At 40.1% G+C, this 17,868-nt stretch overlaps 2 protein-coding genes across 2 annotated transcripts; both read right to left on the bottom strand.

The window, feature by feature from the left end:
- Nucleotides 1-12,271: 12,271 nt before the first annotated feature.
- Nucleotides 12,272-13,873, bottom strand: LOC110714299 (zinc finger protein ZAT4-like). The gene has a single exon (XM_021892803.1). It carries the CDS (start codon nucleotides 13,871-13,873, stop codon nucleotides 12,314-12,316), a length of 1,560 nt encoding a protein of 519 aa, XP_021748495.1. The 3' UTR covers nucleotides 12,272-12,313.
- Nucleotides 13,874-15,397: 1,524 nt separating this feature from the next.
- LOC110714111 (putative expansin-B2) lies at nucleotides 15,398-17,478 on the bottom strand. Its single transcript, XM_021892584.1, has 4 exons — nucleotides 17,222-17,478; nucleotides 16,864-16,976; nucleotides 16,439-16,626; nucleotides 15,398-16,153 (listed from the first exon to the last, which is right to left on the bottom strand). Exons 1-4 carry the CDS (start codon nucleotides 17,406-17,408, stop codon nucleotides 15,829-15,831), a joined length of 813 nt encoding a protein of 270 aa, XP_021748276.1. The 5' UTR covers nucleotides 17,409-17,478; the 3' UTR covers nucleotides 15,398-15,828.
- Nucleotides 17,479-17,868: the final 390 nt, after the last annotated feature.

The following is a 17,868-nucleotide window of genomic DNA, read 5'->3' as shown; positions in this document are numbered from 1 at the left end:
ACAAGGATGAGGAGGAGAAAGAAAAAGAAAGAGAGCCAAGCACAAAAAAGCCAAAAGGCCTAAGTGCTTCGGCCCAAGGATCTGTGCCTAGAGAAAAAGGGCCCGAAAGGGAAAAGGCTAGCTCTTCAGCTGAGCCGCAAGACTCAGAGAGCCAGCCGAAGAACAAAAAGACTGGGACACCTGCTGACATTGGCAGCAGGCCAGATTCTGAAGAGTCCAGTCCATCGGCAATGGACATGGACCAACAGACTGAAACAGTTGAGTTGGCAGAAGGAGACGTTGAGAAATGTGTAACAATCGGGATGGACCTTGATCCGAACACCCGTTGTGAACTTATTCAGCTCCTTCGGGACAACAGAGATGTGTTTGCTTTCTCGGCAGCTGATATGCCCGGGATAAGTTCAGACCTCATCTCCCATAAGCTTAATGTTGACCCGACGTGTCGACCGGTTAAGCAAAAGAAGCGGAATTACTCCGCCAATAAGAACCGAGACATCGCAGTCGAGGTCAAAAAATTATTGGAGGCAGGATTCATCGAACCTTGCCAATATCCAGAATGGCTGGCAAATGTGGTGATGGTTCAGAAGCCCAATGGTACCTGGAGGATGTGCGTTGACTTCACGGACCTAAATAAGGCTTGTCCAAAGGATTTCTATCCCTTGCCGAGGATCGATCAGCTAGTCGATTCGACAAGTGGCCATGCCTTGCTTGGTTTCATGGACGCATTCTCGGGGTATCATCAGATCTTTATGCACCCCGACGATCGAGCAAAGACAGCATTCGTCACGAACGCTGGGGTGTACAATTACAAAATGATGCCCTTCGGATTGAAAAATGCGGGGGCAACCTATCAAAGGCTGGTGGATCAAGTTTTCGCCGATCAAAAGGGCCGAAACATGGAAGTCTATGTTGACGATTCGATCGTCAAAAGCAAAAAACTAGAGGACCATGTAAAGGACCTGGCTGAAACTTTCGCCACCTTGAGAAAGCATCAAATGAAGCTGAATCCGAAGAAGTGTGTCTTCGGCGTGAAGTCAGGGAAATTCCTTGGGTTCATGGTCAGCAAAAGGGGGATTGATGCCAATCCCTCTAAAGTCAAAGCGGCACTCGACCTTCCTGAGCCGAAAACGAAGCGGGATGTTCAGCGGCTCACCGGAAGAATGGCAGCCCTCTCGAGGTTCATTTCCAGAGCTTCGGATAAGGGGTTACCTTTTTCAAAGCCCTGAAACTCTCGAAAACAAAAGAGCTCGTTTGGGAGGAAGAGCAAAAAGACGCCTTTAAACAGCTTCGGGAGCATCTGGCTGAACTCCCAACGCTGGCTAGCCCAGCTGAAGGAGAAACTTTATACCTATATGTGGCCGTCAGCCCTTCCACCATCAGCGCAGTATTGCTGAAGGAAGAGAGTAAAAGTCAGCAACCGATCTACTTCGTCAGTCATACACTGACGGATGCTGAGACTCGCTATCCACTACTCGAGAAAGTTGCTTTCGCAGTAGTAGTAGCTGCTCGGAAGCTGAGGCCCTATTTTGATTGCCATCAGATAGTGGTCTTAATTGATCAGCCGTTGGAAAAAGTTCTCGGCAAGGTTGAAAAATCTGGTAGGCTAGCCAAGTGGGCTTTTGAGCTCACCGAATTCAGCATCAGCTACCGTCCGAGGGCTGCCATTAAGGCTCAAGCTCTAGCGGATTTCCTGGCCGAATGCTCATACCAAGAAGCGCTAGACAGTGAAAAGAAAGTTTGGACCGTGTTTACGGATGGATCTTCCACCAAAAACGGTTCAGGGGCAGGAGTAGTGATAACTTCTCCCGAAGGCAAATCCTTTGAGTATGCACTAAAGTTTTCTTTTAAGGCCTCGAACAATGAAGCCGAGTATGAGGCAGCAATCGCCGGCCTAGAATTGTGCATCTCCCTGGAAGCCGATCATGTCTGCTTAAAAACAGACTCTCAGCTAGTTGCATATCAGATCAGTGGCAGCTACGAGGCCAAAGAGCCCTCCATGATAGCTTATCTTGCCAAGATCAAATCAGTCATTGCAGAGCTGAAAACTTTTGAGGTTCAGCTGATCCCAAGGGGTCAGAATACTCAAGCCGATGCACTCTCCAAACTTGCTAGTTCATCTTTTACCGAGCTGAACAGATCTGTATATGTAGAAGTGCGTCGAGAGAGAAGTGTCGACGAAGCACCTGAAGTGTGCTGCGCTGACCCAGAGCCTAGTTGGATGGACCCCATCCTAGCTTTCAAGCTTCGGGGAGAAACTCCTGAAGATAAAGCTTTGGCCTCCAAGATGAAGAGAACCAGCTCTAGGTTCATTGTCTTCAGGGGGGAACTTCTGAAAAAGTCCTTCTCAGCCCCATTGCTGAAATGCGTGGGACCAACAGATGCAGATTATATCCTACGGGAGATTCACCTCGGCATCTGTGGGAACCACATTGGGGGAAGAACCTTAGCCCACAAGGCATTGAGGGCTGGATATTACTGGCCCACCATGATCGCAGATGCTAAGGAGCTGGTTCGGAAATGCGAAAAATGTCAAAAATACGCTCCAGTTATCCATCAGCCAGCAAGGGATCTTCAGCCGATCCTTAATCCACTCCCGTTTGCCCAATGGGGACTGGATATACTGGGACCATTTCCAGAGGCTGTGTACCAGAAAAAATGGCTGATAGTTGGTGTCGACTACTTCAGTAAATGGATCGAGGCCGAAGCAGCCTCGAACATTACAGAGCAAACTGTTAGAAAATTTATCTGGCAGAATATCATCACTCGATTTGGCATCCCGAGAGTATTTGTCTTCGATCATGGGAGGCAATTCGATAACTTGCCGCTGAAGCGGTATACAGATCAGTTCGGCATCAAACTGGCATATTCAGCGGTATGCCACCCGCAAAGTAACGGACAAGCTGAAGCTGCAAATAAACAGATCCTAAATGCCCTCAAGAAGAGGGTGGAAGATCAAAAGTCCAAGTGGCTGGAGGAGCTCCCTGGAACCCTTTGGTCCCTTCGGACAACTGAAAAAGAGGCAAAGGGCCACTCACCTTTTGAACTGGTGTATGGTGCCGAAGCAGTCCTTCCAGTGGAAATTGGCTCTGAGAGCCTTCGAGTGCACCACTTCTCGGCTGAGAATGAGCGACTGATGAGGGAATCTCTCGATTTCCTCGACGAAGTAAGAGACTCAGTCCGAGACAGAATGGCCGCCTATAGGCAGAGAATCAGCAAGTTTTATAACCGAAGGGTCCATGCAAGGCCTCTCAAAATTGGAGACCTTGTCCTTCGGAATGCTGCTGCAGTTCAGAAAGGCCGAATCCATGGGAAACTCTCAGCTGCATGGGAAGGACCTTATGAAATTTATGATGAGCTTCAGCCAGGGACATACCGACTTCGGCAGTTGGATGGAACTGAGTTGAAAAATCACTGGAACGCTGATGTACTGAAAAAATACCATGTGTAAACCCTTCGGGGCAGAACAATCTTTGTAAGTACATTTTGAATTAATGAAAGGCCTTGGAGCCGCCATTTATATAAATGTTTACAACTTTTTATCCTTTCAAAATTTTCTTTGTTCTATCTACTCTTTAAGGGTTTTTTATTCAGCCTCGTCTGAAACCTTCGCCTTCGGGTAACTGGGTTTCAGATTGCTGACAAAACTCGTCTTTTTAAAGAACACTGGTCTTTCAGCTGAAGTCAAACTTCAGTAAGACTTGTTCTCCAAAGACATGAGTCCATGGACAATTCTAGGATATTGCCTTAACTGAGCCTTGTATCCCAGAGAGCCATTATCTGAAACATTGCCTTAAGTTGGCCCTGTGTTTCGGGTATCCATTTTTCAAAGATAGACAGAAAATCAAGGATAACAGCAACAGTTGAAAATTTTTAAATCAGCCTCCTCTGAAACCTTCGCCTTCGGGTAACTGGGTTTCAGATTGCTGACAAAACTCGTCTTTTTAAAGAACACTGGTCTTTCAGCTGAAGTCAAACTTCAGTAAGACTTGTTCTCCAAAGACATTAGTCCATGGACAATTCTGGGATATTGCCTTAACTGAGCCTTGTATCCCAGAAAGCCATTATTCGAAACATTGCCTTCAGTTGGCCTTGTGTTTCGGATATGCGTCTTTTTAAAGAACACTGGTCTTTCAGCTGAAGTCAAACTTCAGTAAGACTTGTTCTCCAAAGACATGAGTCCATGGACAATTCTGGGATATTGCCTTAACTGAGCCTTGTATCCCAGAAAGCTAATATCCGAAGCATTGCCTTCAGTTGGCCCTGTGTTTCGGATATCCAACTTTCAGATGAAGTCAATCTTCAGTAAGACTTGTATCCCAGAAGCATTGCCTTCAGTTGGCCCTGTATTTCGGATACCCATTTTGAAGAAGTGAAGAAATTGCTTATTCAGCTGAAGTCATACTTCAATTTCTGGGGGGGCAAGAAGCACTCTCAGTGCAAGTATGTTCGGCAGAATTGAAGTATGTTCGGCAGAATTGAAGAAACAGAAACAGTAAAGCATTCAAAAACAAAACAACTGAAGAAAAGAGCATCAGATTAATAATTCATGCTCAGAAATTGAGCTACAAGTTCAATTAAACTGTATCGGCAGCCGCCCACAAGCGGAAAATAACAGCTGCCGAAATACGTACATAAGCAAAAAAATAAACTGTTGTACGACAAGGCAAGCTGAAGCAAAAAACAAGGCAAAAAATTCAGAAAGCGGCAAGTCTAAAGTTAAGCGCATGATGAACCGCAAGATTCTGAAGACGACTGCCCGAGTTCCTATGCTTCAGCCTGAGGATCAGACTGATCAGCGTTGAGCCCCATGGTGACCTCAGCCCTAGCAGCAGAAGAAGAGGGCTTTGCACTCTGCCGAGCCTCCCTTTCCCTCTGTTCAGCTTCCAACTCCATTCTCTCAGCTTCCTCTTCGGCTTCCTCAGCCTTAAGAATTTCAGCTTCGACTGGAGTTGCATACTTCATATGAGGGTCTTCGGGATTCTGGACCCATTCAGCACATTTAGACCAGTCCAGCTTCGGTTCAGCATGAAGGCAGACTCTTCGGCATACTCTGAACCCGTTTCTGAAACCCATCTCATATTCCTCTTGGGTATAGACACGGACTTTGAGTAGAGCCTCAGCATCAGCCAGCTTCTTCTGGGTCTCCTCCAAGTCTTCCTTGGATTTCTTCAGATCATCAGCGAGCTTGGAGGAGGAACCTTTCAGCTCATTCAGCTCCTGCTGAACTTGGGAAGCCTTTGTCTGAGCCTGGGCCACTTCAACTTTTTTGGTCATCAGTTGATCCTCAGCCTCATGGAGTTTAGCTCTCTGAGCTTCGGCAGCAGCAGCAGCCTCTGAGAGTTGGACATCTTTGGCCTGGAGCAGCTCTTCAACAGCCATTCGGCTGGCTTCAAGAGCTTCTAGACGTTGCTGCACTTCAGCTTGTGCAGCAGCTCCTTCCTGAATACGGCTCTCAACAGCAACCTTGAATTTGGAGACGTCCACTCCCATATGCTCCTGGAGGAATTTTTCCCCTTCCATCAGTGGGGGAAAAACTTCCTTCTCCATAGCGTCGCAGAAGGTTTTGAGGGCTTCAGCAGCTCTTTTCTCGTACTCCTCACCCTTCTGCTGCTTCTCTTCAGCTGTTGCTTGCTTCAGCTTAGCAAGCTTTAATTCCTCTTCAGCTACCTTCTTGTCGTGCACAGCAGCGTCTACCCTATCTTGTAGGGTATCTATCAGCTCTACAGTGAGAGTCTGATTGTGCACGAACTGAAAACAGGAAGACAAAAAAAAAATAAAAAAAAAAAATATTTATAATAATAAAAATAGAGCTGAATTTCAGAGGAAATGAAGACAAGGAAAATTACCTGCATCATCAGCAGTTGGTTAGACCTGGCTGGGTCAGGAACTGATCTGCTGGATTCGCCCATCCCAGCAGTGGCCTTCAGCGACCAGATCCTTGCCCTATCTACTTCGGACATGCCAGCAAAATCGACGAAGTAGGCTGCAGCTCCTTCTCGGTTCTGACCCCATATGAGGTCCCAGATGTGGTCTGGGATTGGAATTCGGGGGGCCGAGAAACCCATTTCTCCAGATTGCAGAGTCTGGAAGGAAGGGAAGGATGACGATGGAGCTTGATTAGCTTTGGATGGCTCAGCATCATCCTTCTCAGAGGAGTCAATTACTATGACCTCCTCTTCTTCAGGGGTGAGGACGAAAGCCTCAACCTCTCTTGCGATGTCTGCCGTGAAGCCCTCAGCACTGGACATCACGGCATCCTTGTTTTCGTGCTCAGCAGCACTCTCCTTAATTTCTTCTTGGACCCCTCCCTTAGATTCGGGAGTTCTCTGATCCACCTCCATCTCAGGAGGTGGCGGAGGGGTCTTTTGAGGTGATTGGGGTGGTGGCCGGGGAACCCTCGGCAATCCATTGCCTTCCTCGGGTTCCCTTATTGCAACGCCGATGGTCATCGGCCTCCGCTGAAAGTCATGAGGGCCGATGATGGCCATCCTTCGGCCCCTTTTCTGAAGGGGCTGCTCGTCCATATCTGAGTCTGAAGACTCTCCTTGTATTTGGTCTTCGGGACGAACAGGAGCTTTCCCTTCTCTATGTCTGTTACTCTCTTCAGACTGTAACAGACAGGGGGGAGGAAGAATGTGAGTAAAAAAAAAAAGAAAAGAAAAAAGAAAGACAAAGTTAAGTCTGAAAGCTCACCGAGGTCTTCAGCAAAGCCTCGTCTTCTTCAGCTGCTCTAGCTGCAGCTTCTGCTTCAGCAGCTCTGGAGGACCCTTCTCCTCCTTCGCAAGCTTCGAGAACCCGTGCAACCTCTTCGGCTGTACGGGCAGCTTCAGCTTCTTCGTCCAGCAGCTGAAACCAGGGGTCTCTCTTCTTCCACCAAGGCTTCTGCCTCTGATACAGAGCAACAGCCTCAATTTGGAAGTGGGAAGAGTCTAGATGAACTTCCCTATGCCTCGGCTCAGTGATAGACGGGGCCCGTTCAGTTACAACTCGTTCTCGGTTGACACCAAGACGAGCGTAGTTAATGCCAACGTTGGTCTCGTCCCGCTCTGAAAAAGGAAAGGGGAAAGGTTAGTTCAGATAGGTTGGCACAACATAAAAAAGCGAAGCGAGAGAAGAAAAAGAGATAATTAAAAAGCCTCGGCCCCAGCCGAAGAAGCTTACCATCCTTAAACTTTCGGCTGAGGCCAACAGCTGCTAGCATGTTCTCTTGGAAAACGTAATGCGTATCGGGGAGCCAAGTCTCCGGGATATGCTGCATTCGGCCACTGCCCCCCCGGTTCGGCAGCTTGCCGAAGATATGTTGCTGATCAAGGTTCGGATCCGCCCCGTTATCTGCGGGGGGACCTAGACTTCCCATTTCGGGATCAGGCTCAGCGAGGTACCGGGGAGCGCTGAAGACGCAAGGGTGGCCCGGATCTGTGGGTGCCCTAACCCAAATCCATTGACCTCTCCAGTCCTTGTCTGAAGAGTCGTTTGGCCACATGGTTAGGTATTGGGGCCGGGACTCAATCCGGTACCACCCAGAACCATGGCTTCCGTGCCCACTTTGAATATTTGGCACTAGCCGATGGAGCTTTTTGAAGCAGTGCAGGTTCGGCACATACTTGAAGAACTTGCAGACCCATAAGTATGTCATCACCCTTCGGATGCTGGTGGGAGTTAACTGACATAGAGAGATGTTGTAATGGATCAGCAAGTCTCGGACGAATACGTCCAAAGGGAACCTCAGCCCGTACTGAAGCTGTCTTGTGTACACCCCCACATACCCCGGGGGTGGACGATGGATTCTATCGGATGCCGAGGGCATTCGGCACCAATACCCATCAGCTTCAAAAATGCCGTAATGCAACTCAATTTGCTCGGCAAATCGATATTGATCGGCATTCTCCACCCACCATGGGTAGGGGCGGTTCTTTATCATGGACGAAGCAACTTCGGCATTCTCCCATTCTGAAAACCCGGGGAGGATATCCCAAAGGACAGCGGGAACTTCATCATCCCGTCCAGAAGCGCTCGGCTCCTCCGTTCTCTAAGGAGGAGCCGAGGAAAGGGGAGTCGCCCTAATCCCTTCAGCAGGGTCAGACTCTGGCCTTTGTCCATTCCAGGTCCCAATCCTGTTCCTAGGATCGGGAATCGGCCTTGCTCTTCTTGGAGCACGGGCTCTACCTCTAACTCCTCTTGCCATTGATTATTTCGAAGAAAAAAGTCGAAAGAAAAGGGGAAGGAGTTCGAATTCGAAGAAAAATAAACTGAAATCAAAGGAATTTACCTTAATCTGAAGCGAAAGTTGCCGATTTACGAGTTCGTAGTGGCAAGTCTCAGTTTCTAAGCTTAATGCTCGGGGAATTTGCGAAGTTTTGATGCGGGTTCTTGGTTTCTCTCTCGTGAATTCCGGGTTTGTGTTGGTGAATAAGTGAGGAGAGATGACGCGCCTCTGTTTATATCTCCAGGAATGGGATACGAGGAGTCTGCGTTTTAATTTCTCTTAAATACTCCACTAAGTAACCGTTAAACACATGATCTTGTGATTAAACTGCCCATTATCCGTCCAACTTCCACAATCATCCGCCTTAACCGTTGTTATCTCATTAATTACGGTTTAAATTCAAATTTTTGGATTAATTAAATCATTTACTTCCCTCCTTTTCTGAATTAAATCAAACCCGACCCGTCATCCTTCCAAATCGGGTCTGGGGGGCAAGTTGTTTGGGTCCAATTTAGTCCAATTGGGCCTAGGCATTAAATGATCCAATTAAAAGCCCAAGGTCAAGGTTCAACTCTCCAATTGTGCTAAAGTCAAAGGTCAGCCCACAAAGCAAGCCAATTGGGCTAAGGCCCAACCTCTCCATGTATGATGAGGTATAAAAGCCATCAATATTGATACATTTCATATGTTCATTCATATGTTCATTCATTCATATGTTCATTGATATATTCTGATATATTCCATCAAAGCCTCAAGCAACAAACTCTCTTGCATAGTGTCCTCTTCTTACACATTGTACTGACTTTAGCATCGGAGGGGCCTTCCTCGGCAACACCCCCGAGGCTAGTTTACGTGTGTTTACTGTGCAGGAAACCTTCGGCCCAACATAACTTGGACCGAATCCAGCCTTCTCCGTTTCAGCGGACCTTCGGCAAGGTCCCATTGTTTTCACCCGAAACACTTCGTAGATAAAGATGGGTTGAAGATTTGTACACTCTCAAGAAGGAAAGATTAAGATGTAGTTACTTGTAAGTGGTTTTGTCCCTCTAAAATTGGATCTTTTAGCTAAGCATAATGGAAAATGAAGGGTAGGAAATAAGTGGGAAAGTAACCACTTAATCCCCAATATTAGTGGAGCATTCTTTGGGGCGAGAGTAACTGCCTTTTTATATTAAGGGGAAATAATAATAGACTAAGTCTTAAAAGTCTACTTGTGATTGTCCTTAAATTCTAACATGGAGAGCAGCTTATTTGTTGTGCAAGTGGTACCAAACTTATTTTAATTTTGTTGCAAATTTAAGATAATTACTTACTAAATGACCAATTCACACTTTATTATATAGATTAGTAGATAATTAAGGAGATTAGACCAACTGAACGTGATCAAATGTCTAAGATTAAGTTGGAAGTCGTAGTCTAATAATGAAAAATATGGAATATGTAAGAAATGTTTATATGATATACTTGTAGTTGTTTGGAGTTTTAAGAGCACTATATAGTATCGTGTTTACAAATTACAACTTGGCATGAAGTACATATTGTGTATTTGATTTTAATACTCGTACTTCTTTTGGTTAAAAGTAATGGTCCAATTCAAATTTAATTCGCATGCTTTAAATCACATATTTTATTGATTAAACTTTATTACGGTATTTTTTCTATTTGGTTAAACCACTTAAAAATGGTCCAAATAATCAAGTGGTGAGATATTAATTGAAAATTTCATATTATGACTTTGAAGTTACAGATTTAAAGTTTAAACTTTACCCTTTACTTATGCTTAGAAGTAATTTTCTATTTTTAATTTACTTTGTATTACGGAGTATAAGATTTTCTTCAAAATGGGATAGCATATACCGAGTACAAGTAGAGCATTGCCTATGATTGTCTAAAAATAGAAGAAGCATTAATTTGAACTTCTTTGCATGAGTTGGAAGGAAACAACTCTACTATAATAAACAGTGGGCTGCACAAATCAGCACAGCCCATTCCAACATGATGCTTCATAGGTCTGCTCTTTTGCTGTACCAAATTTAGTAATTTAGCTGTTCTTAACGTAATCACTGTGTTTTCATGTCACAAAATTATGAGTCGAGTCGAATCAGGTCAGATTAAAACATACAATAATAACATGAATTCGTAAAGTATGTTATTGTTAGTCATGTGGAAGCATGGAGCACAAAATAACATGTTTTTATAGGGTTGAACATATATAGTAACTAAATTAGACACTTTAGTATTTTATTTAGCAAGTTGTCTGCTAATTAAACAACCTCAAATATCAATGAAAAGTATCCACACATACAATTGACTAGAGCTTTATGAAATTTACAAAGTTGTTGCGCGTGAGATACCGACTATTGTAAATTAGATTTTTGACTAATGACTATTATCCAAAGGGTGGGCGGCGGACCCACCTTTAGTCATAGTGGGTCCGGTGACACAGTATTTTTTTTAAAAAATAAATATCAAAGAGACCTCTTATTAAAGATAGGGGGTCTCTTTGATGCTGCTAGTGGTAACAACAAACAATATCAAAGAGACCGCTTATTAAGATAGGAGATCTCTTTGATGCTGCTATTGCTACAAAAGACTTGGTGTGTTTTTTTATATATTAAAGAGACCTGTTATTTATATAAGAGGTCTCTTTGATGCTGCTATTGCATTTCACAATTTTTTTGCGTTACTTTCTTTTTCATTAAAGAGACCAGTTATATTTAATAACTGGTCTTTTAAGTTATCTCACTTTTTTGTATAATTTTTTAATAATTTTTTTTCCCTTTTTATATCTTATATTTGTACAACCAATTTTAATATTTCCCCATAAAACTTATCAATTAACTAAAAATCATAAAGTTAATTCAATATAATAATTTTATTGTACCATTGGTTTATAACATGTTATTTGTAGTATTTTCGACTTGTAAAATTGAATTCTTAAGTACTGTATTTGGTTGTGATATGAATTTTTGTGTCCTATTTTTGGATTGAAATCAATTTGGTATATGTATATATACATATATATGTATGTATATATACATATATATATATATTATATATATAAGTTTTGGATTGAAATTAATTATGAACAAGACATGGAAAAAAAAATTGTACTTTCACAAATGATCAATAATTGATGGTAACACACTATCTCGGAAATCCTGGATCCGCCACTGGCTTAATTAGGAGCAATTAGTAATTAATTTAATGGCCAATTGTTGTTCATAATGGTCATAGTTTGGACACTTTCAGCTTTCTTTGGATGGTTGCTAAACTAACATCAAATAGGTAAAATGTAAGGTGATTGCGACTACTGACTAATAATAACTTGTCAAGCCATGACTTATAGGATTGGGTTGTCGAGCTAGCCTAGTCCATTGGCCACTTAACGTGACACCATCATTTTACACTTTCATGTACCTATCTTCATTTTGATCTTTTATCTTGCCTTAGCATAGCTAAAATCATTTAAAACAATGGGGTACATTTAATATTTGATGCATAATGTCAGATATCAAATTTCTTAATCTCTAAGCTCAATTAGTTTTTATTTGGCAACGAGGAATAATATACAAAACTACTACTCGTAACTACTGAATTTAAATAATATTATATGCTCATGTTATACATTCAATCAATCAGATAATTTAATTTAGTCTAGGGAAGATAACTTGTCACAAAGAGTTGGCTATTTTATTTGAATAATGTTTCATATTATTGTCAAATTAAAGCAGCTAATCTAGTATAATACGTTCACTACTATGTTTTTTTAAAATAAAAGGCAAACAAATCATAAAATGTCTGATAAAAATACACTTTGATACATTAAAAAACTGATGTTCTTGACTTATTTTTCATTGTTCACAAGAATTTTATAATCAAATATTTGGTGGATGGTAAGTCCATACTTCATACAAACTCCCATCAAAAAATATATAGTATATACTAAAATTGCTATATGATGTTGATGAGTATATATAAATTAATTACAGTGTATAAATTTCATAATAATATACCTAAACATATTTTCTCTCTTTTTTCCCCTTCTTTTTCTATGAATTTTATGGTGTTTTTTTTATTGAAACTTAAATATATATAGTATATAGTTTATGGGCTGGCTTTAACTGCATTACTTGGACCAATCCCTACTTGTAACCAAGGAGATGTGCTACCATTAGTGCTCATATTATCTTGTTCACATAATTTTGCTAACTTCACCTTACTATCTGCCTCATCATCTGCATTATTAGGCATATTAGACTCAATAACACTAATATTGTTAGTGATCTTCTTATGATCACTTTCATTTTCGACCTCATTTTCATAATTAAGTCCCTTATCTTGGTGATGAACGTGACTCTCTTGCTTAATTTCTACATTAACACTTCCCCAAGATTGTAAGAGTATATCGGTTGGAACTCGAAAGCTCAAGGAGTTCCTAGGGTCTCTTTGGATCTTAAGGATGTCTTGGTCATTTGTGGCGGGGAGGTTGAGGTCCAATGCTTTTTGCTCGGAGATTGAGAGATGGGGAGTGAAGATGGGAGGCGGTGGCCTTTCGTGAACTTGCTCGATTTGATCATGAAGTTCTTGAAATCTTGTTAGAGTTGAAGTGTCCGGAGCATTAGAGGTAATCCAATGACATCTTTTGTGACCTCCTAGTGCTTGTCCTGAAGTAAAGACTCTATGACAAATTGAACATTCATGTGATTTAGTTTTAGGCCTCTTAGACATATTTGTTAAGGATGAACTTGATCCACCACGTTCGAATTGGTACGTGGTACACGACTTAGCCGGTCTCATGAACTCGTGATCACTACGGCCTCCTAAAGTGTCTTCCTCCCCATTATAGCTATAATCTTGACCAACTTGATCCATTTTCGCGGCAAAACACCCTTTGACTTTTTTATGACTAGCCCTATGACCACCTAATGCTTGATGAGAAGTAAACGTTCTACCACATGCCTTACACTCGAACAAGCCTTTAGGGTTAGTATTATTACTAGCCACACCTTTGGCTTTAACATCAAAAGGCGGTGGTCCTCTTGATGTCATGTATGGAGCTATGAAGCTCATTGATGAATGCCTCCTCTCTTCTTCCTTACTTGCGGAAGCACTAGACTCATCTGGATGCTCCACTACCACAGGGTCTACCGCGGCATTAGACAACATCATAAGACAGTTTGCAAGGTCTTCCTCCTCGCTAGAAGGGCAATTAGGTGTATAATTTTCAACTTTTGTCCTAAATGATCTTTTCCTCTTAGACCATCCGGAGGCCTTGCTCCCACCAACGTCGTCTCCATCGGATTCAGGCGAAGACAAAGGAGATTCAACATCATTAGGGTTACATTTACCATGATGTTCTATGAAAGTATTCCATGACAAAAATTCTTTCCCACAATTTTCACAAACTCTAGAACTTCTTAGCCTATTAGGGTTTGTTCTTAATGCATACATACGCTTATTACTCGGCGGTGTGTTACCTCCACCACTACCGCCTTTCTCCTCCCATTCGCTAGCCGGATCATCATCATCATCAAAGACACCACTCTCGTCGCCTATTCCATGAGCCCTCATATGACCTCCCAATGCCCTTCCACACATGAATCCTTTCTTGCAAATTCTACAAAAATGTTTGAAATTTGATTGTTGTTCTACAACCAAAGACATTACCTTAGAGTTTCTTTTATGAACAAAATACAAACAAATCAATAAACAATCTTAACAAATTAAAACTCAAAAAAAATAATCAATCATAAGAGAAGATTAGTAACAATATGATGAATGAATGGTTAAATAAAAAATTTATGTACATGAAATATAATATAAGATGTGAAATGATATTATAATGTAGTAGAAGTTGTATGTTTGTATGGTGAGAATAGAGGTAAGAGTCCTAGTTTTTAGTTCAAGTGTTGGTTGGTTAATTGTGGATGAGAAAGAAAAGGGAAAAGAGTGAAGTTGAGAGTATGTGACACGTGTAAGGAGGATGTGTGAGTTCTTAGCTTAGGAGAAAGACTTGTTCTTTAAATCAAGCTTATTCTTATAATTAATTTAATTAATTAAGTAGTGCTAATTTTTGCATGCTTTACTAATACTAGCTAGCTCCTTTTATTTATGGGGTGGAAATTCTAGCTATTTTGACTGTTTTGAGAGAAATTTTCGTTTGTCCATCCATTGAAATGCAAGTCTGTTTTAAGTAAGAAAAAGAAAAGGGAAATTAAAGTAGTTCAAACTTTTAACTGATTAAAGTCTATTCATATCCCTTAAAGTCCAAGTCAAGAAAAACAACCATTAAATCTAATGCTTCTCCATGTATATCGCTTGTTTTATTTGGCTAATTTCACTTTGTCGATCATATCAAGTTCGTTTTTAGGGTGTATTATCTTCGGTTTAATTTAAGTAATCAAACATATTATTTTGTTCATATTTGTAAGAGTATTGGGTTTATTGAAACTTATTTTATTTGTACTTAAAATCAAGACAATCTAATACATAATGCAGATATGTACATTATCCTTAATCTAATATGGTCCTATACATAATACATAAGATGTATGGAAATCGTGATATGTTTATAAATCATACTTACATGCCGTCATATTTGCATTCATTTTATTGGAATATAATACGGAGCATACGTATAGAAATACGGAATACAAAGGATAAATGATGTACAAGTACAATAGAAATATAGAATTAGATCGTAGATCATGAGTAGTTTTCGTATCACCCCAAACACTTCAACTAAGAAATTGAATAGTTGAACTTTAAGTTGTTAAAAGACAAGTCCATTAGCTGAAACTTTAAGAACTCTTAGGATCAAGATTGAGAGTAAAAGACTACAAATTTGTAGTTTGCGAGAAAGTGCACTAAGCCCAGTGGGCTTATTTCATTCAATGGGCCCAAAAAGGCCTACTAGGCCTTGTTTAGCATAGTTCAGTTGTAAATGCAAAATTTTGAACACGGTCTTAAAAGAAGATGTGCCTAATTAACTAATTTCACATTATATTTTACCTTTCAAGAAAATACAAAGTTTTCAATAAATTTTAAACATGGTCTTGCAAGAAGATGCATCTTATATCACATCGTATTTTACCTTTTTACAAAAAAAAAAAAAAAAAAAAAAAAAAAAAAAACAAACAAAAAAACAAAAAAAAACCCCTATTAATTTAACCTTTTTGAGTTTTACTTTGTGGTATTTACAAGTTACAACTAGTTACTAAATAAGAGATGTAGCTCCATATAAATTGTTGCTAATAAGATTATAAAATTAGTGCAAGTACATAAAAGATTAAAAGAACTATATTTGTCTTTTTATAACCCTTTCAAATGACACACATTCTCTTAAAGATAAATGATATTCAAAGTAAAGTAGTGTGACTAGTGACCACACTTTCAAAATATAAATGTGTACACAAAAGTAAAAGTTTACATTATATTTAGATAGATTCAACATTATAGGGGATGGTGGGAACAATTTCCATTCCACAACCTACATCCAACCAACATACAATACACACACCACTATATAAGCCACCTCTTATATATATCGGGGCTGCATCATCCTAATTTATAATTTTCGGAAAATCATAAACACACGTATGATTATACGGAGTATTAAATTAGTTATTGAAATTAACATGAGAGCGATAGGTTTGGCCCGGGTTCCAGCCCCTAGGGATGACATTATTTAAGGTAAGGGTGTCTCCAGATTGAGCTTCAATTAATTCCAAAGACAAAGGAGGATGAAGACCATTATCTGCATTGACCTCCCAAACTGCACCCCATGATTGTTTTAAGGGGATCCATTCACCTGATTGTTGCTTTAATTTCACACTTTCAATTCCTAAACCATCAGTATACTCGATTGTTGATGCAAAGTAGTACGGGTTCGAACCCGGATCCACTCTTACTTCCACGGTTACTCCCGGATAGTTGCATTTTACCCTGCACCAATTATATTTTCAAAACTAAATTAATCATTTAATTCTATATAATTATATACGATATACCATATCTATTTATATTTAATAATTTAATTACTTAGTTAGGTGCAAAAAAAAATTATTATTCTGTTAAATTGGTTCCGCAACCTCTCAAAGAGTCAAAGTCTTAGATTCTTTGGGGTCGTGAAATGGTTGTACAACTTATGTGGTATGTTATGCAATCGTTGTATAGAAAATCTTTCAAAAAGTGACATGATTGAATTAATTACTCGTCGTAGTTTCTTACTTTTGGTGTTGGATGTGAAGAACACCAGCATCACGTAGTTTTTCAGCTTGGCCAGGCTTAGCCATGGCTCCAAAAGCTGTTCCACTCAAATCGAAATGAGGTTCGTCCGAAGGGCAATCTGGGCATTCATCTGTTATCGTCACTGTCACTGGTTTTCCCGAACATGCTTCATTTTCCGTACATTTTACCTAGGTCAACCCAAAAAAAATAAATAAATACAATTTGTATACCATCAATTTTCTTATATACAAACACATATAGTCAACATGGGTGGTACATTTAATTTATTTATCCACTGGTTTTTTTTAAGGGGTCAATAAAAACACGGATTCTTGTAGTTCAAATTTACAATCAAATAACTAAACTCGACATGTTTGTATAAATAAAATCATCAAGAAGTTACGTTTAAACAATGTTATACTAACCTCGTAGCAAACTCCACATCCGTCACCAAAATTATATAATGAGGATCCAGCTGCTGTAACCATGCCAGAATACGGAGGTTTATCCACCGTATTCGTATATCCACACGCTCCACCTACGTACATATATACATAATAATATAGTTATTAATACAATAATAATCAATCTGTTTTATTTTAGTCTAAGATTAATTTAATTTGATGAATTAGGCATTTTCCTCGAAACAATCTAAACAAGTTTGTAACTAAAATAAAAATTATACGTCTTATTATTTATCTCATAAAGGTCGGTTACATGTTAGACAACCTGTATTAAATAAAAGAATATGGTGAACCATAAAAGGAGTAAAAAAAAATGTACCATCGCTTCCGGCGCCATCAGGACTTCCATACCAAGTAGCACCAGCAGGGGACCAATTGGAATAAGAGTCATGGTAATATTTGGACACATTCAAAAGTTTAGGGTTGAAACAAAGACAACTATTAAAAAGAAGAGCAAAATTCAAAACAAACACTAAAGAAAAGCGGTAATGAGAAGGAAGAGCCATTATTAATTTATTATGATGAGTTTAATTAATTACTTAGCTATTTAATAAGTATAAGATGAACAATTTAGTACTTAACTTTGTGATATAAAACTGCTAAAAACTCACTCTTATTTATAGTGAAGTGAGGAAGAATTGTGATCTTCGTCATCGTCTTAATTTAGCCATTAATTGTGGAAAATCAGTATAAGTCACCATCAAAACATTAATTAGAAATTTTGTGAAAAACTACCTATTATAATCAAGAATTTGCGAGAAACTACCTATTAAAAAAAATGTTGTAATTGACTACCTAATTTTTTAAAAATGTTGTAATTTACTACCTTTATGCCGGATTATGAATGAGTTTGACCAAAATTCTCCGGCGTTGACTTGGTCACGTGACACTTGGTGAAAGTTAAGGGTCATTAAGTGTCACGTGATGGTCACGTGACCAAGTCAACACCGGAGAACTTTGGTCAAA

The sequence above is a fragment of the Chenopodium quinoa genome, unplaced genomic scaffold (genome assembly GCF_001683475.1).
Source record: "Chenopodium quinoa cultivar QQ74 unplaced genomic scaffold, ASM168347v1, whole genome shotgun sequence".
In the NCBI taxonomy this organism is placed as follows: Eukaryota; Viridiplantae; Streptophyta; class Magnoliopsida; order Caryophyllales; family Amaranthaceae; genus Chenopodium; species Chenopodium quinoa.
This window is presented reverse-complemented; position numbering and strand designations above follow the sequence as displayed.